The 26,804-nt window shown below is 36.6% G+C and overlaps 1 protein-coding gene across 8 annotated transcripts in view; it reads right to left on the reverse strand.

Annotated features, from left to right (window-relative positions):
• Positions 1 to 26,804, reverse strand: part of SDCCAG8 (SHH signaling and ciliogenesis regulator SDCCAG8) — a 116,599-nt gene that overhangs the window by 34,671 nt on the left and 55,124 nt on the right. For 7 of the 8 annotated variants that reach the window (XM_052806467.1, XM_052806466.1, XM_052806465.1 and 4 more), the window contains exons 14-16: positions 17,190 to 17,317; positions 14,963 to 15,071; positions 8,137 to 8,268 (exon numbers count right to left, since the gene is read on the reverse strand). In XM_052806467.1, the coding sequence (XP_052662427.1) occupies positions 8,137 to 8,268; positions 14,963 to 15,071; positions 17,190 to 17,317 (369 nt within the window). The remainder of the gene's footprint in view (positions 1 to 8,136; positions 8,269 to 14,962; positions 15,072 to 17,189; positions 17,318 to 26,804) is intronic. The other variant, XM_052806468.1, reaches the window with a different exon arrangement.

The raw sequence follows: 26,804 nt of genomic DNA on the forward strand, positions 1-26,804 counted from the left end.
TACTATTAGTGAGCTGAAAGCTTTGACTCCCAGAAACTGATGGCACGAATAAGAACTATCCCCATGTCTGTTTTGGAGAAGGCAGAGTACATCAAAGCAGTGGAGTAGAAGATATTCTCAGGAGTGGACAATTACCAGACTCTTAGCAGACGGGGTGTTAGTCAGAGTGTTGATAGCTGTTCAACACAGAAGCAAGCAAACCTGGCTATTTTTCCACCTAACTTTTCTTTGAGGCATCGACTGTTCCCCGTTTTATGGTATCACTTTCCCAGATATTATTCTCCAGTTTCTAAAACAATAAAATTGTGGTGGCCAGCTGTCTTGATGTGCAAAGTGAACAGACACTGTCACTTTCCCCTCTACACCTTCTTCCTCACACTGCCTATATTGTTATGCAATTAAAAGATACAGTATGAACTAATCCTTAAAGAAGGTAATTCAGATAATTACCAGCCCGTTAACATGACCTCAAATGCATGAAAAGTGTGCAATAAATTTTGAAGGAAAAAGAATATATAAGGACACAAAGGTAAATGGAAAACATGAGAAACTGAAACATAAGTTAGACCAAGCAGTTCTGTCACATCAATCCTAAATTCTTTGACAGCTGATTTTTTGATAAAGGAAATGCAGTAAATCTTACCTACATTAACTTCAGCAAAACAATAAATATCATGCCCCATCAGCAAACCTTAACTAAGCTGTTGTTGATAAGTAACTGACTAAAATAAAGAGCACAGCCAACAGGAACAACTGAAGGTGAGGAAGAATTATAAGTGGATTTCGTCAAGTTTAAACAGATTTTTGAATATTTTGAATTATGACTCAGCACAAAAAGTGGGAGTGGGCTGATAAATTTAAGAGATGTCATTAACTTAGAGAAGGACTGGGATACTGCACAGAAAGTAACAGATGACTCAAAAGATTGGAAAAGCAGACACGGGATGAAACCTTATAGAACAAAGTCTTACACTAGGGACTTAATGCATTCTCAGTTCATGGCAAAAGTCTCTGCTAACAACTTGAATTTACTTGGGAGGAAGAAGTCCTGGATGCACTTCTTGGATAGAGAAGGATTATCAGCTGCCAATATTATGCAGCTGTCAAAAAGGTAAACGTGATCACAGGATCTATCAGTCAAGGAATTTCCAGTAAATACATTAATTCCATCATCTGAGATATTAATCCAAAACCCTGTAGACAGTTCTGAATGCCCATATTCAAAAAAGATCAACAATCAGAAAACTGAGGGTGATGGAGAGCTTACTGCAAAAAGAACAAAAGAGGAAGGCTTATTAATCACAAGTAGGACTGAATAGATACAACCATTGTTTATAATTATCTGCATTATCAGTGCAGATAAAATAACAGCAGAATAAAAGAACTACTTACCCCAATTTTGGCTCAAAGACAAGTAGGTACAAGCTGAACACAAATATTAATTCAGATCAAAAATAAGAAGGATACAGAAGATCAGTGGTGCTGGAAACAGTTGTCAAAATTGGAGCAGCAAGGCCTTTGACTTTTACAAGCCAATGACTTTTACAAAGGAGCTCAATACATTCTCAAAGGAATACATATATAAAAACTCTATGTACAAGTATATATATATATTTTATATACACACACACTCTGTGTGTATGTGATAGCTGCAGTAGAGGAACATAGTATTCAGTGACCTAGAATACATCTTACAGAACATTATTAACTTCTCTAAACATCTATCTGAAAATTGGGTGTGATACTTCCCTCTGCTTGTCATTTGCTTCTTAAGAAGGCTAACAACTTATTTGCATACTATTTTACAGCATTTTTTGAAGACCCTGTATTTCACTCTTGGTATATATTTTCAGGTTTTCTAACAACTGAGATAATTTTTGCTTTATGTGTCTACTGTTCAAGTAGTTGGGGAATAAATCTTTAAAAACAGTATTTGGGGACTTATATAATCTTATATAACTTACTAACTACTTACAATGGGAGTATTATACATATAAAAGCAGAGATAATGTACGCATTTATACACACACTATATATAGACATCTACTTAAAGGAGGGAGATGGGGGAAACAGACAAACATATATATAGTAAGTAGACGAATAGTGAACCGGAGAGGAAGAGGGAGGGAGAGATTTTGAACACCCCGTTTCTATTCCAGAGTATGTGAACTGTGTGCAAACACCCAAATATTAAACAAAAGCCAAATACACTTTCAGACTCTGACAGGATTTGAAACATATATATGTATATGTGTGTATGTGTATACACATCATCTGTTGATTATTTCCTAATAGTACTTCTCTGTAGTATACATTTCTCAAACAAAAATGTGAGTCTATTTAATAGTAATAAAAAATTACTTAATAGTGATAAACCCAAATTCTGGACAGAGCTGAGAGTTTTATCTGGCTGCACCGCAATGCCGGACACAGTGACCACAAAGCTTTTTACAAACTCCTTGTGTAAAAGGCTACACAAACAAGTCTGTCTCCAATTGTTACAGCAATCCCGTTGCAGTGAAACCACACCAAATATATGTGGGTATGAATAATGATGCTCAGGAAAAAGTGGAGCATGCTGTTCTTTAAACACTGAGGCAACTTTAATACCAAAGATGTTACAGAGACTACGTATGTTAATCTCTATTTTCAATATAAAAATTAATGCATTTTAAACTAACAAGAAACAATGTAGTGCATTTTTATTCTATAATTGCTTTTCAAACCAGATGATTGGTCTAGTAAAAAGATAGTAACAATTGCCTCACTGTTACTTAAAAATATACTGAACTATCAGTAAAATAAAAATAAGGAAATTAATATATTCAACAAAGAATGAACTGGACTGGAAAAAAAATAAAGGTCTTTCAGGCAACAATCAAAACAGAGTTCTTCTGCCCATCATTATTTCTTGAAAACACACACACACAAATGTACAAGAGCTTTAGGCAGAAAATGTAAAATTTTAAATGCAACTTGATTGCTCCAGTTATCAAGAAATAATTTTAATCAATTGTTCTACTGAAGATTCACCAAAGAAATCCAAAATCTCTATTCAGACATGTAACTGACAGCAAACCAGCTATTGTTATTTTTTGTATCAGTAGCTTGAAACTGCTGCTATATTATCCACATATATGTCTCAATTCTCATATATATATGTGTTCTCTCATGCATACATGATCTCGCATACACTATCACTTACTAACAACAACAAAAAGTAAATTTAATGGTGGGAAAAACCTTTAAAATCATTGCCAAACTGCATGTCACATTTTCACTCTAACTCCTTGAGTGGTCCATTTAAGAATCCATTTTAGCTACTCTTCCAGATAAGCTTATCCATAAGAATCATACATTTCCCCATAGGTAGGAAACAAACATAATTTGTCACATGTTGTGTTATACAGACATTTCTGCACAGTTGCTGCACTACACTAGAATGTCTGAAGGGGAAGACACCCCAGGTAGTTGGCTGCAGACACATCTCAGCAACATGGCACATAGTTACAATTTGACACATATAGTCTTTATAAATCCAATGTCTATGAAGTCAAACAAATCTCCTTCTTATTTATAGTAACAGGCAAGAGCAGATCTCTGCCGTCTTGTTACACAGATGGTTGTAACATTTTTATAGTTAACTTACAACCACTGATGCCTGAGGAATAGACACACATCTGCCCCAAACTGCCAGTCCTGTAGGCTCTTCTTTTTGACTTTAGCTACCAAAAATACAGTCGAAACACATGTAATGCTGTCACCCCCAAAAAGCTACCACAACAAAAAGCCCCATACAAATTTGCATAAAATTTATTATTATTGTTATAGTTACACAGATTCGACAGTGACCACACACAGTACAGCAAAAATAACAGTAATACCAACTCTAATCACCAAAACTGAAGTTCTAGAGAAAACTCATAGCCCCAGATCCCATATACTGAACTTAGTTTGGAAAAATGTTTGGAAAAAACTCATTAGAGGATTCTAAATTCATGTTTTATTAAAAAGACTTCAGAAGAGCCTCATACAAACTACTGTCCATATGCTTTTTTTTTTGCTGCTTGATAAAAAGTAAAGGCATGGCTGGCATCTTGAAAAAAGGAAAGCAATTGCCTAGGATTTTCTTCTCCTACTTGAAGACACCACTTCATATTTGCTGTATTTCCACACATCATCTGGGTTTTAACAGGAAATGTATATAGAAAAGAGCTAACTATATCAAATTAAATGCTTCCCATTTTAGACACTGGCTGTCCACAGAATAAATTCTCTAAACAGATGACTTACAATCAAATGCTTGCTTTATGACAAGAAGAATAGATGCAGAAAAGCAAAGCTGTAATTGAACCTTGTACCTACAAGAGCTGTACAACACCTAAGTTCAGTGAAAGCTTAAATAGCCTGATGAAATCCTGACCCGTGGCAGCTTGGGAAAACACTACTTATTCATAAATATGTTCCATCAATAATAGATCTAGGCAGATTGTCTTTTTCTTCTTGTTCCCCAAATCAGAAGAGAATAGAGCTTGTGAGAAAGTGGATCTGCATTTACAGAACTGGTCTAACTACAGAGGTGAAAACGCATGCCTTGGAATTCAGTTTGAAAACAGATAAAGGAGAGGATGAACCAACATTATGTGTACAGTTACCCAGTTAATTTGATTTTGGATCTCCCTTCCTCTGGAATTTATTTATTTTTTGTGGAGTGGAGCACAGAAGGTAAACAGAAAGGCAGTTCAACCTTTTATTTTTGCTACATATTCTTTTTATTCTTGGCTGGTTTCCTATCTTTCTAACTGCCTTATAAGAAATTCTGTACCTGCTAATTTCTACTATGAACACATACCTACAGAATGGGAATTTGAAGAATTTAGTAATAAAATTTGCTTTGAGGTTGAAAATTTATACCAATGTGCTCTTTGCCACATAACAGACAAGAATTTATTTCTCCAAGATTCAGATCCATAAAGTCACACATGCTGACCAGCTCACTTCAAGTGGCACATCAGTGACCCTACGTCACTAATTAATACTTTTGAGATAATCTACTTAGCTAAACAAATCACTGTCTAAAATGAAAAGTACACAGCTGCAAAAATTATCAAACCAATAACTAATGTAAAAAAAATCATACATGTTTCTGAAGCAAAGATCCACAGTGTTGGTAGATTAAGAACATTAAATAAACATCTCTTCATAAGCTCCACTGCAGTTTTAATGCATCACCCTAGCCCTGCAAACCATACATCTTTCAATTCAAGTTTGCCCCAACAGCATGCATCAACTGTATCATTTAAGACGGACATCTACTTAATGCCGTATTTCACTGAGCAAAAACACACTGAAAGGGATGGATATTTGCATTACATTGAAAAGGCTGATTCAAAATCATCTTTAATGACTGCAATTTAAAGTAATCTCTTTCTTTAAAACCTGCTTATATAATTTTGGACTATATTCATTTGCAGCACATATTCAGACAGAAAGATAGGAATGGCAGAAAAAGAGTTATCTTGTTCACTTTCAGGAATGCAACTATCACAATCGCCAAAACATTGTTGCTCCAAAAGAAATTCTGACTGATCAGTTAGAACTTGCTCCTTCCACAAAATAGTTATATCAGGGCCTGTCATATTCTCCTAGGAGAACACAAGTAGTGACAGAGATTTCTTGTTAAACAAATACCACAATTCCTTATCATTCAAATGCAAATGCTAGGTCCCAAGTTAAGTCAAAATCATTTTGATACAGGAAACTTTCTAAAGAGAGCCAGAATAACAACAGCTAGAAAATTAGGTAGGAACCCACTTGACAGGATTGTGTTGCAAAAAGACGAGTGCTATTTGTAGCTGCATACAAAGGGGAAACATACTGTGTTAAGTAGTAATCATCTTTAATATTATTATGCTGTGATTATTAGTATCTGATTAATGGATGAAAATCTGAAGCAAAACACATTATTATTATTGTTATTTGTTCTTCTGCCTTTACTAAATAGCGTAGTCAGATCTCTGTTTTCGAAATCTGAAGAGAAAAATCACTACTTTTATTTGGTGGAAGTCCTTCAACACAAATGTGAGGGACTGGGAGATTTATTTGTTGTAGTAGTTATACTTTCTGCTTTTCTTCACCTAGATCTGAATATTTCATAGTTAATTTATAGCATTTGGGAACTGATACTGAAAATCTATTACAGTTTTCACATGGAAACTAGAATTAGATTACACTGAATTTTTGAAGCAGTTTATTATATCAGCCTTGTCACTTATTACCTGGATTTTAAATGAATGTACTGCAAGATCATCACTAAAAAATATGTTAAAAGAGTCTCCTCTTAAAATGCTGGTAAAGTATACTGTTTGTGATTCAAATACCTGATAATCTCTGCCATATTTACATATTCTAAAATATTAAATAAGACAAATGCTATCACTGTCCTGTTTTCTCTCCTTGTTGTCAGCAAAACAGCAGCAGAAGGTAAGGCACTGCCTGCAGCATGACCACTCTGCTTTCAAAACACTCAAACCACTTTTCTGTTCTGGATTAATGCTTTCAATCTTTTCTAGTGTATAATCATTGCTGCTGCAGCAGAGAATGAGCAACATTTTCCAGTAGATCTATTTTATTTGATTCTGACAGAGGAAAGGTCATCCTAAAAACTTACGAAGCAGTCTTAAATTCAACTAGATACTAATAATGCTACAGAAGAACATCTAGGAGGAAAAAAAAAAAAAGATTTAATTTTTTTCTTCCCCCTGAAAGTAACCCTGAGCCCTCAGTGCATGTCCCCCATATGCTGAGTATCCACCACAAGTAAAGAAACCAAAAGGGAGGTGAGATAAACAGAAAGATTATGTGGTCACATAGATTAGGGACACAGTTGTAGCATTTTGAATTTCTTTGTTCTTTGAGCTATAAAAGATGATAACAATCCTGGGTTACAGAAGAACAGGATGAGGTACAGACAGAAATCTGAAAAGGAAGAGGAAAGAAGGGGGTCTGGACGACTGAAAAGAATGCATGGAGAGCTTGCAAGAAACAAGCTGATATGGACAGAGGACAAAGAGATGGTAGCAAAAAAAAAAAAAATCAATAGTTGGGGGGAAAAAAAAAAAAAAGAGCATACAAGACTGGCTGCTTCAATACATGCAAGCTCTGTTCCTATCAGGTGGTCAGTGGTCAAAAAAAGCAAACAGAATTTTTCCCAGCCAGGACTATCTAGTCAAAATGAAGTTAAACTTCATTTTGTCTTTCACTACTGACAAGAGATAGCCTGGGTGATTGGGTTTGCAGAGTCGCCTCTCAGCCATCTCCCTACTTTATCCTCTACCTCCCCAACCATGCCTAAGCTCTTTCCAGTGCCTGTTACACTGAACACGGAGTAGAAAACAGAACAAGAGAGCATAGATGAACTTTCTGGTATAAAAAGAAAAGTCTCCACAGTGATCTTTAAGGACATCTAATCCAAATCACAGCATGAGGTGTTACCAGTCTGGACACTCTGGCCAGAACAGCCAATTGGTATTGGTGGAAATATTCCATACTAGTCTTCTTGCTGTAGCTGGCCCCAGCTCTTCCTGAGGAAGAGCTGGCTCTCGGAAAAGGCTAGTGGTGCCTGGAAGCTGTTAATAGTTCTCTGGTTACTAAGATCTTCAGTAAGATTTGTTTATGCAAGTTAAATATTACTGAGAAAGCTAAGATGGTAAAACCAAAAAATACATCTATTACATGGCATAATGGAATCCACATCTGTACCCTACATTCATATTACTCAATAACATCCACTATCCTTCCTCCCCACATGCCCCCCCCCCCTTTTTTTTAATATGATAAGACAATTCATCCAAGTTAGAGCAGAGAACAGCCGAAGCAGCCCACACACATATGTACTAGGCTGAAATTCTTTGGAAGACTATGTTGTTCAAGCTTTCCTTTTACTTATCCAAAATGGCACAAGCAAAAGATGTTTTAAAAAAACCTTGACAGAACGCTTGGGGAGGGAGAAGGGGTGGTCATTTTCATAAGGAAAGAATACTACTTTCAAACAGCCTAGTGTCATTTTTATGTTTACACAACAGAACAGGTACAGTAGAGCATACCACATACTGACAGATTAACAGGACCTCCTACCTCGACTTCATCCTCTCATGCATTCTCCCATGCTGGATACATTGTTGGTCCAATTCATCATTCCGTTTCTGCATCTTCTCCAATCTGCCATGAAGATACTCTTTTTCCTGACTAAGCTGGTTGACTTCAGATCTACAGAAGTAAAACACAGTGATGATGGATGTTGTCAGATTTCATCCTGCAGCGTGCCATCAATATGTGGCTTCAGCATTTATAAAATTTCATACATGTATATGTAATGCATAAACAGGCTATTACTAGAACTTACAGAAACAAAACACTGTTTCAAATAATCTTAAAACAAAAGAACATGATGCTGGAGGGTATCTGGTAAATATGCCAATGGCAATCACTCAGTCATAGGTTGGCTATGCTAATTTCTGCATAATTTAAACAGGCATGTCTTTTGGCATTATGCACTGATGTTAAATAAGATCAATAAATGTAAATTCATACTTGTTAAGCAAGAATTTGGCCAGCATTTTGAAAACACATTTCAAGTTCTTTATTAGTAAAAGCTAACATCTAGTTTAAAAAATGGCTACTAAAATCTTGTTCAACCCTTACTGCACTGTACAGGTTGAACTCTCAATAGTGGTACTGTTTTAGAAACTTTATTAACCTAATATGCCCAAAATACCATTACACAGATTAAAAAACAAACACCACATTAAGAGGAAAATAAATAAAACCTTAAGAAACAAGGGACAAATCATACAGGCGCACCCTAATCCACATAAAACTCGGCACAGCCTTTAAGAAAATTAGTCACTTCTAGCAATTCTTATTCTTCACGGGTGAGCAGAGACACCAGATCCATGAATGACCTGGGACTGCTACTTGCTACATCTCTAACCATCAGCCCATGGAGAAACAGGCATGAGCTGTTTCTTAATATCAGGAAAAGATCTCAGATTAAATTGTGATAAAATATACATTATGCACTTGTACAGTTTAACTCTTTGGAAAAGGTTAATGAGAACATGTCAGAATCTGCTATACCATCAGAAAGTAAGAATCAAAAGCAAGCAAATTTGTTTTATGGCATCTGCCACTCCAGATCTTGAGGTTAAAAAGCCTCAGATGTATCTTTAAATCGTAAACTTAAATATGCTGCAGTTAGAGCAGAAAGATACTTTACCTTCCTGGCTGTTACAGAATGCAACAACTGACATTCTGAAAAATACAACAAAGTGCAGGGGGGAAGGAATACTCCTCCCTCAAAAACATGTTGTTACACTGACAAGTCAAATCTGGAAATGACAACATAATCTTTTCATGTTTAAATAGAGAACAATACATGATATCATCTGTGAATCTGAAAGAACTTAGCAAGGGAAACTTTGGAAGATGACTGTATGTAATTGAATTTAGATAGGGAGTTACAGCTCTATTAAGGAGCATCACTGACAAATACATCAGAATCATGCTGATGTATTTGTACATCAGACTTAAATGCACAAGAGTTTCCTGGATGGGTACATAACAGTGGGCAGGATGTTATAGGAAGGAACTGAACTCGAATTTTTACACCGATCATTTAACAGAAAGATTAGTAACTTAAAGGTCAGCATTAACAATGCATTATCAGTTGGACCAATTGTTATCACACAGTATGAATGCAATCTGTATTTGATACTGTAAGAAAGAAAATCAGTGGATAAAAGCCAAGGTCCACTGCAGAGCAGCTCAACAGAGACCTGACGTAACAAAGCCCAACCAAGTGGTAACAGGGACTAAACTCAGACTGCATTCCCTTTTTGCCAGCAAAATGCGACAACAGCATTTGACATGTGGGAATACTGTAAATGATCATGTTTGTAGGGTTTCCCAACTGGTGGATCCTGCTTCTTTTTCTGTATTTATATGTGGCTGTCTCATTCACAGAAACAGCAGAAGCAATTTTCAAGGTGATAAAAATCTCAAAGTTTTAGAAGGCCTTATTCATCTCCAGCACATTTGAAGGTGCCTGAAGTCTTTCTGGAAAGATCAAGGGACTCAAATCAACCAAAACCAAAATGCTACTGAAAATGACAATTAATGAAATGAAAGTACCGAATTCATTGAAAACATGAGTAGCATGATCTCTAATCTCTAAAATACAGCTCTAAATGCCTGATGCTTTGAACCATGTTACTTGTGTTCTCTTCTCCTAAAACATCTTTTGTAATTACAATTGAACTCAACAAAAAAAATACATTCTAGCTAAAATATTATTTACACAATGTCCCTTCCAAGTAAATACCTAAGAGTCTGACCACCCAGATTCAAGTATTTCATTACACTGAAATTTTGGAAGGCAGTACACAAGAAGGGCAGAATGCCTATTAAGGACAATGTTTAAAGGTTCACGTGTGTCAGCATTAGAGAGAACATAGGTCCCAATACAAGACTGTATACCAAGAGTCTTCATTATCACCTGATAAAGATTCCGTCTGCATCTTTAAATATACCACTCATCCACCTCAGTTTCCAAAGATTAAGATAGAACAGTTAATTCTATGTGGTATTGAAATAACTTCAAAATTGTTGGGTTAAAAAACCCTACAAACCCAACCATAATTGTAATAAGCCTGAACAACCGTACCAAACGTGGTAGCACATTTATACTAGGAGTAGCAACTCCACCCAGCCAGGGGCAGGGCTGGGTCTGCGTAAATGTTTCTGAGTCACCCTGCTCCCAAGCTGTCACAGCAGGGATGGGAGAGAGAGGTGCCAAAATACACAGTCCTGAGCTTCAGGGACAGCCCACACGTAATGCCAAGGACAGAGGTAAATTAGAAAAATCTATGCACTAAGCACTATGTCTGATGGATCCAGAACAACTAAAGGACACAGCACGGACATGCTGATGTTGCTCCACAAGAGCTACTCTGGATCCAACAGACTGAGTAGTAAGCCATGGCGGACTTAGAAGAAACTGAAGCGTGCAGACATTTGGAGGGCCGCCATCTGAGCTGAACTCTGCATGGAGTTGTACTTCTGCAGGCTCAGGCTGGCCCCACAAGTCATACAGTCAGGTTAATGTATCTGTATGTGCTTCTGAGATCTGATAGACTCACGAGACCTGTATGAAATCAATATTATTTTGAAACTGCACAGAGGAAAGCTACAGTGTCACATGAAAATAAAAATGTAAAATGCATGCTTGTAAGTAGATGGGTAATAGATTTTGCCCAATCGCATTTACTTGTCACTATATTAAAAATCATTGATGATGACCGGGGGGAAGACAGGGACAACTAAAAAACCCTCTATACTTCTGGATCCATTCAACTACCAAGAAAGCCTCAACTTCTGCTTAAAAACAAATTTAAGTTTTTATCTACCATCCTTGCTGGAAGAGTCTTGGATAAAAAACCAGGTTCCTCCAAAACTTTCAAATACTGGAGGCAAAGAACCAGCAAATGTTAAATAGTCACAATTCAAAGTCAGTCTTAGGATATTTTTAGGATGAGCTGATTTTTGAAGCCTAAGGTAGCAATGCTGCCTTTACTCCTCTGAACTACCTTTTGGATTGCAGCGCTTTTTAAGCACTGTCTTTTCCTACTCTTAAAACCAATTGTTTACTTGTACAGCAATTAAATACATGCTCTAAAATATTTTCTGCTGACACAGTATTGTTGCATATAATTTTAATGACTGAGCCTTCAGACAGACTGTTTCACATCTTCATACGGCTACCTTCACACTCCTGGTGTTGAGCGCAATGACTGCAGTCAACCAAACATGCAGAAAAATAGTTCAGCCGGGTGTGCGTTCTTTACTTCAATTAAACTCACACAGTTGGATGCCTACCATTGCCAAACCAGTAATATAATTTATACATTATAGTCCAAACAGTAAAACTACACTAAAAGTCATTTAACAATATTTATAACACCATAAAATACAGTGTTAAAATATATGAACTGCAATATGTACCAAAATTATAAAATTTGTTTCTCATCATCAGTGATTAAAACCAGGATCATTGCTCTAGCTTCAATACTCGCAACCCTGGTGACAGATTAGAATTCAAATCTTAATGATCAATTTACAATTAACAAGATAGAAGTGAAACAAATTAAACCAACCATTATATATAACGAGACCCAATGGACTCCCATTGTTCCCCTTAATTACAAAACGCAAATCACAAATACACAGTGGGTAGTGTTAAGCATTAATCTACAACCTAGAAACTCAGACAGTGACAATCAGAATAAAAAAAAAAGAACAAAATAACAGAGAAGAAATCAACAAAGGACTATATTTTTAAACATGCCTATGCATACAAAAACCTTCACAGACACTATCTTCTTTCTGCACAGCTTGAGGGGTTTATAATTTGTCTGACATTGTCTTTCTGAAGCTTTTCTAATCCTGTGTAGGGGCTAGCTCACAAAAATGGTTCTAGCTTACATATAAACAAGAAAACTTCAGTTTAGATTTCTCAGAAAACCTGTATTAAATATAAAAATATACGTGCAATTCAGAGGTGTCCCACTAAAATTGTGCGAATATGTAGCTGTCAGATAAATTTGAAATGCCTCTTACTACAAATGGGACCTTTACTTCCTATCAAACCCCCCAAATTTTATATAAACTTACTCTTGCATCTGTTATTAAAAAAGCTGGAGTGTTTTACCAATAATGGTACTGCGAGTATACAGTTATTTCTTAACCCCATGGAAACTAAGGCACAAAGATTCTAGAAGCATAGCAAGAAAATACACATCCAGGTCCAAAATTAAGTTATGATAAGGCCAAAAACATGGAAAAAATGGAAAATGTCTTTTCTATGCAAATAGGGCACACTGCTGCTTCAGGATCTGCTTTTATTAATGTACATGAGAACTAAGTTATAAAATCTTCCAAAAATAATTACTTTTTTCAGAAGACAAAGCTACAGCATTCTGTCCCAGAATTGTGGTTTTACGCTATATTCAGTGACAATGAGCATGAAGATTGCCTGTTGGAGAGATGCTGGTGAAAGATATATACTGATCACGCATTTGAAACTTTGCCAAAGTCATTTTTTGCATCTGATCTCCTGATCACATCACTTTTTGAAGCCATCTATCAGTTTACCATTTTCCACCATCTCCAGTTCCACCTTTCTCATTTTCACACTTTCTTGGTCCCTACCTATTTCTCCTTTCTTGTTACTGACTGCAACAGCTCCTAGTCCAATGAAAGCAAGCTCAAGCTATTTTAGGGCAACTTCTCAGAACTGCTTTCATACATTCTTCTGTACTGTTTCTTGTGCAAAATATACCACTTTCTGGAGATCCAAGAGGGCTCCTTTTCCCTTTTTCAGGTTCTTGACATAGTCAGCTAATGCTGCTAGGTGGAGAAACACTTGGCAATCTCTGGTATTTATTTTCAGAGAATAATGTGTTTTCACAGTATGTTTTCTGTCTTTCCTTCATCCTTTTACAGTTACTAGTCTGTGACTGTGAGCTCTAGCAACAAAGTCTGTGTGCATTTTTATTGCTGGAATAATAATATGATTTGAATCTATTTAGATTTTGTATTACTTCAGCAGAGAAGCTCTGCTTTTTCAGAAGAAAAATTCTGTTTGCTTCTCTCTCAAGTACCCATCAGAACACTTGCAAGAGAAGATCGCTTACATTTCCCTTTCTCATTTCTTCCCCAAACACTCTGGATGGGATTCATCTCCCAACTTCAGCCACTTAACAGCTAGCCAACACTTTATATTCAGTGGAAAGTAGGATGGGCAGTGGAGGCAGTACCTGTGGGAAGCATCATATTTTTTTTATATATATATGTCTGTCATCTGCTTATATCATTTCCCTTTGACCATTCCTGGAAACAGGATACTGGGATAAATGAGCTCTCTCCCTGAGTGAGTGTTGCCCCTGTTATGTTACCCCAACAGGATGATTAAATCCGCCCAGCAGAAGAATCCTATCCTGAAAACCAATTTTATCCTTGCTGAGTGTTTTCCTTACTTCACATAAGCTATGAGAGATGAATCCTACCCTTAATTACCAAATTCACTTTGCATGAAATTTACAGAAGTTGCAGAATGCCAACTCACCACTTAAGTCCTGTTTACTACTCTGAATATGAACCCTGCAGAAAGTCTCAAGAAAGACTATTTTCACACTTAAAAATGTAAAATCAAATTATTTACTGTTATAGACCTACAAAATTAATAATTTCTTTTTTTTTTTTAAAGATAGCCCTGTCCTATAGAACTTTTAAATAGATACCTTCATACTTTTGTATTTATTTAAACCAGTTATTGCTTCCAGGTTTTGTTCTGTTCCTGAGTTTTTAATGGATTTGTATTTAGACCTGCTATTGATTTTAACAAGAGCACCACATAACAAGTGGCGGCAGAATCAGAGCTTCAATGACAAGCAATTTTGATGACAATTTCAGAGATAATTATTCAGTGTGTAGTCTTGTGAATGAAGCTTTAAGTAAATAATTAAACCAACAGACTACAGTTTTAAGAACTTTAAATATTTAGTATTTTTCATATAATTTCAGATAAACTCAAATTGTAGCTCTGTTAACAATTTTCCACTCTTCCTATTTAGAATATGAACATCAGGAAGAAAAGAGTATGCAATTTTTACATTGGAATTGTTTAAGAAATTTGAAGTAATAGCCAGAAACATAATCTGAAAAGCAGAAAATTAGAATTACCCTGGATAAAAATCCATCCATGTTTCTTAAATGGCATATATTATATTGAGATGATGTGTAATACCTGGGACAAGATGAATAATAATCAATATTAAAAGACAAATAAAAAATAAGGAAGCATGTCCTAATAATAAAAGGGACATGATAAGAAAAATATACTAACCTGTATTTTTCTGCCATTTGTTCCAACTTCCTTGCCAACATACAACATTCTTCCTTTAATTTTGCTATGAATGTATTCTGGGAGGTCAGCAAGGAATCCAGTTCATTCACTAGAAATTACAAAATTATAAAACTAGAAATTTATTTTACAATGATGTAAATTTATAGGTAATTTAGAAACAATTTTATATATTCTTAATTACTTTCCTCTAGATTTTTCTGGTTTTGGTATGTTTTTTTAAACTTCAGCTATTTGGACATGGAATTATGACATCATAATTCACCAAAAAAAGGCTCTATGTCAGAATAAACTAACCTAAAGTGTTTAAGTGATGTTGCCATTGAATCAGGTCTTGTATGAGAAGAATCACCATAAAGACTACACATCTAATCTGGTGGTTTTCCTTTTTAGCTGGAAGTTCATTGACATTTCTGAGAGGAATAAAATTGGCAAGCCATGCCTTAGCAGCCTTTTGCTTGCTCAACTGGTGCAGAGGATACACTGGCAACCCAAACACTCACACTAGATTCATTTCATTCTCTCCTTAAAAAAGCAGTTCTTTTATTTACTGGGTCCTGCAATTACTATGATTAATGTATTTTTTTTTCTCTTTAATGATAAGATATAGACTTATTGTCCAGTGACAGTTGCAGTGTAACCATTTTATAAATTAATTTTCAGCTACTATCAGTTTGGGCTGCACCAAAACTCGTGACCTAGAAATCAAGCATCTTTATTCTTTCAAAAGGAAGATATTGCAAAACGATGTTTCTTGATTCCTGCTTTTAAAATTGGAGAAAGAGAGACCACTGTTACCCAAATCCATTGTATGTGCATAGGGTCATAATACACAAGGGTTTCTTTATGTACATTATAAATGACTATCATTTTCAACTCCTAATCCTACTAGAGATATATAAAAACAAACTCAGCCGTAATGTTTCATTTTTGTATACTGGGACAATTTACGTATCAGGAGGGTAAATTACACATCTCTTGTGCAAAATTCCACTTGGTCATATACAGATGTGCTGACTAGAGTAGGGAAAAATGATTCTGAGAGCTTCTTTTCTTTTCCTACTGTGTAGACAGCAGCCATAACATAGCTGTTTGCATTCCCTGAACACACGGAAAGGTCCTCTAGTACCGTGATAATGCGGCAAAAAAGGCAGAAAATCAGATGGCAGATGTAAATGTGCCTGCTACCTCAGGTATTATCTGACACTGCTTAAGATTAATACATGCTACATTGCTTTTCTAAAGGTATTGCAGGACTGGTGGGTAAAAATGGTATTTTATTAAACATATGAATATACCATGTTCCATAGGAGCTGAAGCTCCTCCTCCTTTCTATGGTCTGGTGTTAGAGACTTCCTCTCTAAAAATTTCTTTTCTTGTTTATAATATGCACCTTTATTAATGTTGTTGGCATAGTACTTCACAATAACAAAAGGGTTTTTTTGTTTGTTTGGAAAACCCATTTTACTTCCAGATTAAAGGTTAGAAATTATTGATCAGCTAAGTCAATGCAATGAAGTCTCCTATTATGAAAACCTGAAGTATTGAAGGGATTAAACATCTTTCTTGTAGATTGAGGGTGTGGGGGGGGGGCACATGGTAATGCTAAAAATGTTTGAGGCTGCAAAGATTAAATAAAGGAACATATCAATTTGGAGCCAGTGAATTACATCCAGCTGCGACAGTGAATTAAGAACCGATTAATGGCTAAAGCTTTTCTCCAGTTTGGATGCCGAAGCAAACTCATTAAGCTTTTAGAGTAGCTATAATGTGTGTACTGTGGGAACTGTTCAATGCTATTCAGGAGACTTTAACTGTAAGCTCAGAGCATTTCCCGCAGAGCTTCTGATGCTATTTTCTTTATATAACATGTGTGCCTGAAAATCCAGCCAAAAACAAGCCCTTTGTTTTTCTACTTTGTTGTGGTCTCTCTCAGCTTTACGTTTCTTGAACACAGGTAAATAAACTCATAATCCAGATGGTGCAACAGATGTGAGAGCAGCACTCTGAAATCAACAGACAGTGGGCAATACTTTCCATTTTCTCTTTTAAACGCTAACTAATATGTAATTCGGAATCTCCGGTGTAGTTAGCATCTGCTCCCTTCGGCCAGCCAAAGGTTACAGGTGTTCCTGATGTCATTTCACAGTAAGGCGTGGGCCTGGCTTGTGAGTGAGTGCCCAGGCTCTAATCTTTCCCTACCACCTACCAGTTTTCTCATGCTGGGCCTCCATTTGCTGCATCTTCTGTGTCAGCTCCTGCTCTCTTTGCTGGGCCTGAAGGGCTTGGGCCTTTGCTTCATTGCTAACGCTGTACTGAATGCTCTCTTTCTCCAATCTATAAAAAAAACCAAATAGCAAATAAAGAAAAATAAAAATCATATACTGAAGATGATAAATTAAAAAGGCAAAGCAGAACATTCAATTAATCATAACAACAACAACAAAAAAATCTGGCCAAGCTTTTCACATTAAACATTCCCCTCCCACTTCAGGTTATACAAACTGACCTTTCTCTTACAATGTCAAACATTCTCCAGTGACTAGTAGAGAATGGATAAAAAATATGGTCTATTTCCTGAGCGAAAGTTAGCCTTTCAGACAAAAATACGATTTTATTTTTAAAAATTTTAAATATGACTTCTTTTTCATAAGGAAGTTCCCAAACATCCACTTTGCATTGAACAGATTATTTGCATTTTCTTTTAAATGCTATTTATTTAATTTTGCAATGAAGCTTAGGGACCTGACCCTGAGATGGACTGGTTCCCAGTGAATCAGCAGGAGATAAGTCAATGGGAGTGATTGCCATAGTGCTCATAATACAACTACTCTGAAAGCTTAATGAGTTTTCTTAAGCAACCAAACAAGTTTTAACTATTAATTTATGTAAATAGGAGATGAATGCATCCATTACAATAGAGAAGACTGTTAGCACCACGCAGGCCCAGCCCCTTGTGGTTCTGCTCACTGGGGGGGGTTGTACAGGAAGGTCTAAAGCCCAGTACTATTACTGAAGTACGCAGGCAAGAGAGCAATTTACTTGACCAGATATGCAAGATGGGGCAATGTACTCCTGAGGCAAAACAAATGCTAGACTACCACACTCCATTGAAGCATTTTATTTAAAGCAAGCCAAGCAAAAACAGCATGGAAAATAAAACCCCAAAAAGATATATGCATATAAATTAGAAAAGGTCCTAAACCGCAAATTCGTATCTAGACTTTCCCAAAGGTCGTGAATATTTATCTGGTGCACACTAGGATCCAGATTCAAAATCTCAGTGAGTTCATGTATACAAGGATTGATTTCTAGATTTCAAAATGACATATATGCACACATTTTTCTACTGAAACTACATTTAATAGCTTGGGATAGGTTTCAATAAAGTCTTATAAACGTGTTGTTTTATTCTACGGACAATACCTATTTCAGGGGATTACAAAATGGAACACGGGCATAGATCATGTAAGGATAAAGCCACATCTCATGTGGTTGCTGCACTTAACCTTTGGATTGGTGCCTAATAACCCATCCGAGATATTGCAATATCTCAGCATGACACACACAATGTTAAATCTTCTCTCTTAAATTTACCCCAAAGCAATACAAATGGTGGGTCACATTACACTAATTCCTGGTCCTGATGTTGCAAGCCTTACCTTAGGCAAAACTCCCTTTGAAATCACAGGCAGTTTTTTCTGAGGTAAGACTGAGAATGATTTGACACAGAGAATACATTTAGATAGCAAGAATATTATAGCGTTAAGGAAACAAAACACATTTTTCAAGCAAATATCATACATTGAACTGCACTTTATCACATCATTCTCAGAATTACTTTGTAACCATATTGGGGCTATCCTAAGGAGTGATGCTTGCATCATTTCCTAAGTGTAAGCTCCAAATACGGAAAGCATTACTATGAAGAAAATCTTTCCGTATTTGCTGGGAACCAGTTTATTTAAACCCCTTCCCCCCTTCTAAACACCTTTTTACCTTCAGACAGTTGTCATGAGCACTGGACTGCTCAAAAAAACCCGCACCAGCACCTAACACATCCCCCAGACATTTTCAGCTAAAGAAAGTGGCAGGAGCACAGTATTTTATTTAATAGTGTCTTATATGAGATGGCTGTGTGCAGCTGGGTGCTGTGCTGTCATCTGGCACACAGCTGGCTGGCTAGCATTCTGCTGGGGGTAGCCTTCAGCATCTATCAAGCTGCACAGCTCAAGCTACCAAGGCAAGCCTGTAAAGGTCTATTCCTCATTGCCAGGGTCCCTCCTGTTGAACACATGCTAACGGGCAAGTTCAAAATAAATGGAGAATCTACTGCCACCAGAAACACACCCTTGTTAGGGGACCGATCCAAAAAGCCATTCACCTGTGCTACTTACTGTATAAAGCAAACTAGGAGGATCTCAGAAACCATGGATGCACGGTGAGTTCCCTGTGGCTGAAGTGTATATGGGGTGGGTGAAAATAGATGAATTTATACAGTGGATAAAAGCTCAACTATAAGACTAGGAAAACACAGGTAAGTCTTATGCAGAAGGGTAGCTGACTAGTCTCAATCTTAACACCTAGAAAATTCTGAGATTGAGACACAACCAGTGCCACACAAAGAACAACATCTGAGGTGCCTAGAGCTGCTGAGGAACAAAAAAAATTCCTGGAACCAAAGTTGTCTAAACTAAGTGGCAAGTCTTTCACCCACACCTTGAGCTGACATCTTCCCTGCTCTCTAAGTTCAAACTCTCCGGTCTCCTGCAGAAGAGTTCCCCAACACATTTTACATACACAGAGAAAAAAGGAAAAAAAAAAAAACCAAACAAACCCACAACAAAAAAGCCCATGGATAAAACAGGCAGAAGGCGGCCAAAGAGATTTTAGGAACTATAGGTAACTTTCCTACTACAACCAGCAAATATTGCAGTTTTAGAAGGTTTGACGCTGGCTGCTTATTTGCAATTACAAAAGCACAGAGACAATGTAAAGCAAAGCAACAACAGCCTAATTTGGGTGACACAGGTAAGATCTGAATCAGAAATGACAGCTAAAGATTAATTGTACCTGAACTTTTTAAAGCATCATCTATAGGTATCAAAAAAGGGGACAGAGTGGTTAACCTGCGGCAGCCTATTCTCTACTAGAATGCAAACACTGAATCAAAATTGGAGACAGTAGCAAAAATTATAGTTCTTTCTCATAGCATCCATTGTAAAACACTAAATAAATGCCTATCTGATAATAATTCTGGATTTGGCCATAACGTTGATCAGTTTTACTAAAGCAGAAGCATTGAACACATGGTGACTTTCATTTTTTGTGGCATAAAGTCAGAAGCAACCATTCACATGGAGGCAAGCTCAAGCTCTCCTTGAGGCCTGTTCTGAAGGACAAGTTTTCCACAGTGATTTTAGTTCTAAACACCGATTGTTCTGAGCCTGAGTTACGGCTGTCAAGAGCAGCCTTCTTAGTTAACTTGTTCACATATCTCAATGAACTGGATGTCAGTTTGCAATGACTGAAAGCTATGCTTTCTAAATATTCTTGACAAAACAAAAGGCACAGTGAACTGTAGCTTATAGTACAGGAAGAAGAACAAAATTGCCATCACTTGCAAACCTTAAAAAAAATCCTTGATGAAAATGAAGTGAAAATTCACTTTTACCTCAAAGCTAACATAAAATTATGCTGGCTGAATTGGAGCCAACAAATTTAATAAAAAAACTCCCACAACTAACAAATAAAAACTGGATCACAGATCCATTTTCAATAGAAGACCGCTCTCTGCCTAATGGCTTCACAGTAAAGAAAAAGGAAGGATGTAAAGACTAGTGATGTGAAAGTCATATTTGACATAAATAACAGCTCATTGATTTTTGACTGCAAAAGAACAGAACTTAGACTGATAACACTTTTAATTTCACAACACAGTTCAATAGTAGGTATTTCTGCAAGAGTCATTTTGCTTTGGTAACAGTAAAAATACAAAATGAAAAAATACAGGATGAGTCTCAATGTAGAATTAGGCCTCTGGAGGTTGCCAGTAAGTCTTCTGGCAAAGCAACTATAATGTGAAGCAACCATGCTTCCTATATTGACTATTTGATTTTTCCATGAGATCAACATGTGGCATTTTATAAAAAGCTAATGGATCCATTAGTAAGGACTATGAACTTAATTGGATAAATTAAAATACTCTAGCAATTATCTCAGTTCAGTGGCACACAAGAGGTTATCATAACCTTATTTTTGACATCTTCATTTCTTATTAATTATAGTTAAAAATGTAATTATAAAATATTTTAGGCTTTCATATATACTTTAAACTGGACTTCATAAATTATTAAGGAGTAGCTGGCATTTAGTGTTCCAAATGTTTGAGGTATCTGAACTAACAAGACTGTTGGGCTAAATAATGACCAGTCCTGGAACTCAGCACCAACACTCATACTTGGGCAGCAAGAGGACCAGTCGAGCCTAACACTGATGCTTCTACTACATGCCTCAGTGGTCGAGCACAGACCTCTTTCCTAGATAACATGTAGCCAAGTGGGCCAGCAACGTGAACTGCAAGACAAATCACCTCAGAAGAGGAAAAGCATTCAGCTGAGGGCTCCCTCAGCTCTTCCAGAGGAAATGGGCTTTCTCTCCCAGTACTTTTGAAAATAAATGTATAGCACAAGCTTTTCTATACCAAATTGAAAAACAGCTTTGAGAAGGTACCTAAGCACTTAATCCCAGTGTCTTTGACAAAATCTGGCTTGAGGACACTCAAATCAATTAGAACACTTCTGAAAGTAGGACTTGAAAGCCTACGTTTATTATGAACCCTAAATATTTTAGCCCAACAGCTTTGGGTACAAAGGCTCAGCAATGTTTTATGCAGTCTGCTTTGCAAGCTTTCCACAATAAAGGTCTAGTGGACTGTCCATTAGAAGCAGCTTTCTGAACCACCTTCTCATAGGTGACTTCATATTATTACTTCAGCTACAAGTGTCAAGGGAAGAATGGAAAATCAGAGTATATCCTTGGTCTTCTTCCAGGCTACAGGAAAAAAAACCCCAAATACAAAAAGCCAAAAAACCACCACAGAGCAACATTCACAGGGAAGAAAAAAAAAAAAAAAAAGAATAAAACCTGAAATAAGAGGTCACAATACCTACCCTATTCTGTAAGGGGAAATTGGAGAAAAATGTTTCCAGTCTCTTACTTTACTATCAGAAAGTATTAAAATACTGCAATAATAAAGGTCATAAAAGAATGTATACAGAATAAGATCATATGTTGGGTCAGAACACTTCACAAATTTGTTCCCTCTGTCCTCCATATGTATCTTCATAAGTATGTCATACACAGAAGGAAAAGGGCTCGTTTTTTTTCAGGTCAGCAGACAAGCCTAAAGGTTGGTCTGCAAATATGAAAAAAAAAATACAACTTACCATGAAGTCATTCTCCCCAGGAATGGTCTTAAATATTAATGTTACAGTCCTAAAACTGCTTTCAGACCTACCTTTCAATTTAACAGCACTGCAGTATCCTATTCAGCTATTTATAGTGGAGAACATGTTTACAGAGTTTTATCTTATGCTATCCAAAGTCTTAGTATTTTCAAACATTTAGGTAAGGAAATACAACACAGTAAGACCCCAAATTCTGAAGGTATGCAAGTACATGCTGGTTTTAAATGAAGCTATGATTCAAAATTATTAATTTCCACACCTTCTAAATTAAGAGCTCTAGAGCATGTACCTTGCTCATATGTTTGGATCAACTCAATAATAAGACTCAGGGTCACAAGGTTTCTCCCTTTCCCTTAAGTCAGGCTTCTAGGAACCTTTTGTTTAGCACTGACTGTTTTGGTTATCTTCCTTTGTAAGGCCTATGTATTTTCATCTAATAGGTCCTTTTTAATACCTAGGGTTGCTATGACTGAGGACATAGCTGGACAGTGTTTCCTGGTTTCCTCTTATAAAACACGTAGATTTTTTTTAATAAAGGTTTTGATTTCTTCAGTGCATGTGTAAATCCATCGCAGCATGTTTGGACTGGCTGGATTTTACAGCTCTTGGTGCTTTTACAGGGCAGAAGGAGAGGCATGAAATGAATGTTCTTACGTCAAAAAATAAATAAAAAAAGATGCCCACGTGCACGCTTGTGCAAGAATTATGTAGAAATACCTTTTAAAAGCATCATGATCAAGTCATTTCTTTAAACCTCTCCAAGGAGCTGAAAAATTGCCCTTCCTGTATCCCATTGTGGGAATTACCCACTGAGTTGCTCTTTATGTCTGTTTCTGGGAGCTGACTGGATGCTGATTCTGGAGCTGGCTGCCAGGTCTTCTCAGTGGAAAGCTCAAGTTTCTGGAAACTGCCCCAGCCAGCACACTGTGTTTGGTGAGCTTCAGTACAATCTACATTTGCATGGTCAAAATTTGCAGAGAACTAATTATTAATTTAATTGGTAGAACTGGAGGACTGCGTCATTGTTAAGGATGCATGTGGTCCTATTTTGAGAATTGAGGCAAAAAAAAAAAAATCTTAATTTTTGTTTTTACAGTGTAAAGTGCCTAGTTACATTAGTTGAGAGATACAGAGAGTTTCCTAAAATAATGAAATGTCAGAGTTTTCTTCTCTTAACCATGTGAAGCAGAAGCTACCACAAGCAATTAGAAAAGCTATGTAGAGGTCAAGGGTTTAAAAGTGGTAAAAAATTAAGCTGTCAAATTGACTGAACTCTTTAAATATGGATCTGGAAAGTTAGAAGATGCTACAGAAATAATTTTAAAGTAGAAACACCTTTAAAGTATGTTAAGACTACAATTACTACTACTTTGTCAAGACAGCAATTATTTTACAAATTAGCTTAAAACTATTTTCCCCGCAATGCAAATAATTACCCAACTGTATACCCACTCCCAGAATCCAAATAATTTCAACTTGTTATACTACATTCTATTTTTTTCTGAGAATTTTAATTTTGCTGAAATGGAGATCAGTGCATATGATTTTCTTGTTCCTATTGAAATTTTTTTCCAGCTTCCTCTATTTAGAATGCAGCTACACCATTGGAACCACCTTATAACTTTTATATATATTTGCACTTTGTATAATATTAGGAGGTCTACAGAAACAATAAAACACTAAGTCTAAAACTTTCACTTTGCCCTTTACACCCTACCTGAGGCATCAGAACTTATTATACATTAATGGCTGTGCATGAAAAAGTTTCCTACTCTATTTTTGAGTACTTGCTGTACTTGAAAACTACTACAAAATTACCACTAACTGGAGATATTGATGGGCATGAGAAAGACCAAAAGTTGTAAGGGCATAGGAACTGAGACACACAGAGTGTTACTCGTATGAAAGTTTATACGACAGAAAGAAGCTTCAGTATAGTTAACTTGAGTATATACATAACTGGTGGTATATTCCATCTCTACTTCTATCTACTAGGTCTTTTAACAAAATGAAAGGATTGGGTTTCTTACTCTAAATTCAGTATAAAAGAAAGAATTTGCAAACACCTCACCGACAAGATGATTTTATTCTTTTGGTGTTATGCCTTCAAGATACATACAGAAAACTACCAGTTCCTCAATGTAGACAATAACTACTTTTCAATCTCGATAGTTCTCTGTATACCAAGCCACAGCTAAATATTATCATTAACTGCCCTCTATTTCATTGTTAGAGAAGAAAAAAAGTGTCTCTAACAGTAATTAACATCTCATATTAGGTCAAATATACTGACTTAGAACCAAAATCTGATTTTTCTGGCACATCTATAAGCCTTGCTAGCAAGATATGCACCTTGTAAGTAAACGCCCATCCTGCAGTGGTTATTACCATCAGATTGTGAATTATTTGGCTAGTAAGTCCCTATAAAAACAGACAGTTAAGTACAGAATAGAAGTTGCATGGGAAGATGCAACATGAGAAGTGTTTTTTGTCAAGTCTTAGTATGTAGCCCTAAGCACTTCAAAGTACAATGCCCCTTTCTCTGAAACATTCTTTCTATCTTTGTTCCACAAACCACTTTTACAAATGGCTGAATGGTGAAATGTTTGCTTTCCATGGAAGATTTAGAGACATTTACTCTGTGTACACAAAGTTATTTGAATTATTTTCACTATATTTAAAAGAAAGGAGTAATTTTCTTGACTTATGGTGATTCTTCAATTTGGCACCAGCAGCCTCTTATGATACAGCTTCAGGACAGTTTTAAGCCAGTCTAAGGCAACATTGCCAGAATAAGGTGCAGTCCCTTTTTTTATCCTCTTATAATCAGCACTCATGCAACTTATTCTGCAAGAACAAATGATTCTTTTTCAATCTGATTAACTCCCTGAACCACCTGACCATACAGGTGCCTGTCTTCCAGTGTCAGCACAAGCAAGGGCCTGGCAATATGTGGCCAGACATAGCCACATATTACCACTCTAGGGATTTGCCTTTTCAGCAGCAGCATAGACTTAGACCAGCTTCAAACAATTGTGACTCTGTACTCCAAGGCTCAGCTTGTTAATACAGTAAATCCAACTGTCAGGCTCCTACCACTGAAAAAAAAAAAAAAATGATGCAGCTAAATGATGCAGAGACCTGATCTTCTATGAACTCACTCTGCCAATCTAAATTTGTTCAAAAAACCAATGTTTTTGGTACGTTAACTTTGTACCAGCAAGCTTTATGCTGAATCAGGTATCATCTGTCCTACTGCTGCTGGCATAAAGTCAGCATAAACACTGTGTTGCCTGCTTTAGCTAATTCAAAAGGAAAGTGACTGTGTGCTCACACCTGATCTGGATCAGATCAGCACAGCTGAATGATCCAGTAGATCACAGATGCACAATGAATGACTGCTGAACAGTCACCTACATTTTTCACAGACATTAGGTTTGGGCACACAACCTGCAGTTATGCTACCATAGGCCTGATACTTTGAAGTTGTTAACTCTACCCAACTATTGCTGAAGTTGAGAAGGGAGGAACAGTTCCCTCTGCCTCCAAAGGACCAAGCCTTACATGAACAGCTTGGAAAGAAGCAGAACAATTTGACAGAACAAAGCGTTCTTCAGGATGACAATTTGAAAGACAATATTTGATTTTGAAGGAATTTGATCTAGAGTAAGCTAGACCTCTCCCCCATCCTACAGCAAGATACCACATATTCCAGCAAACTGACAAACTTGTGACCAAAAGCAAGAAAGATGAGAAATACTGTGCCAACATTACATTGTAATTGACTGTTGATTTGCTCTAGATATTACAGAAACATCCCAATAAAATATATGTTTATCTACCCGCATATCAGAGGCGCTAGATATGAACAGGTGAGTCAAAAAATAAAAATCCAGCCTTATATGCCTTTTATTGCTTTGGTCAACTGTGGCATAATTTTTGTATTATCCTGATTGTAGCTGTCTGCACATTAGTATTAGAAATAATGGACAGGCAGTATAACAGTTGAGGGTTTTTTTGTTTTGGGGTTTTTTTTTTTGCTCAGGTTATAAATCTCTCTTCTTTATGCTGTCAAGAGTAAAGGGAGAAACATATTTCAATAGCAACTTTAAAACGAAACTCACAAATTACTACCATTATGTTAAGTGCTAGATATCCCACTGTGCAGTTTTGCTTTGTGAATTTTTACCTTCTTCCATGCACACTTTTAGCCACTGATCGCACAGCCTTTCAGTGTTTTCTGCCTTTTCCTTTAAATAAACTGGCTCTGGCTCCTTCCATCTGGTTCCCCTTCCGTCAGCAACCCTGCACCTGTTCACACCTCCTCTCCTGTTGGATTCCACTGAACATTTCCT

The sequence above is a fragment of the Harpia harpyja genome, chromosome 13 (genome assembly GCF_026419915.1).
Source record: "Harpia harpyja isolate bHarHar1 chromosome 13, bHarHar1 primary haplotype, whole genome shotgun sequence".
Classification (NCBI taxonomy): Eukaryota; Metazoa; Chordata; class Aves; order Accipitriformes; family Accipitridae; genus Harpia; species Harpia harpyja.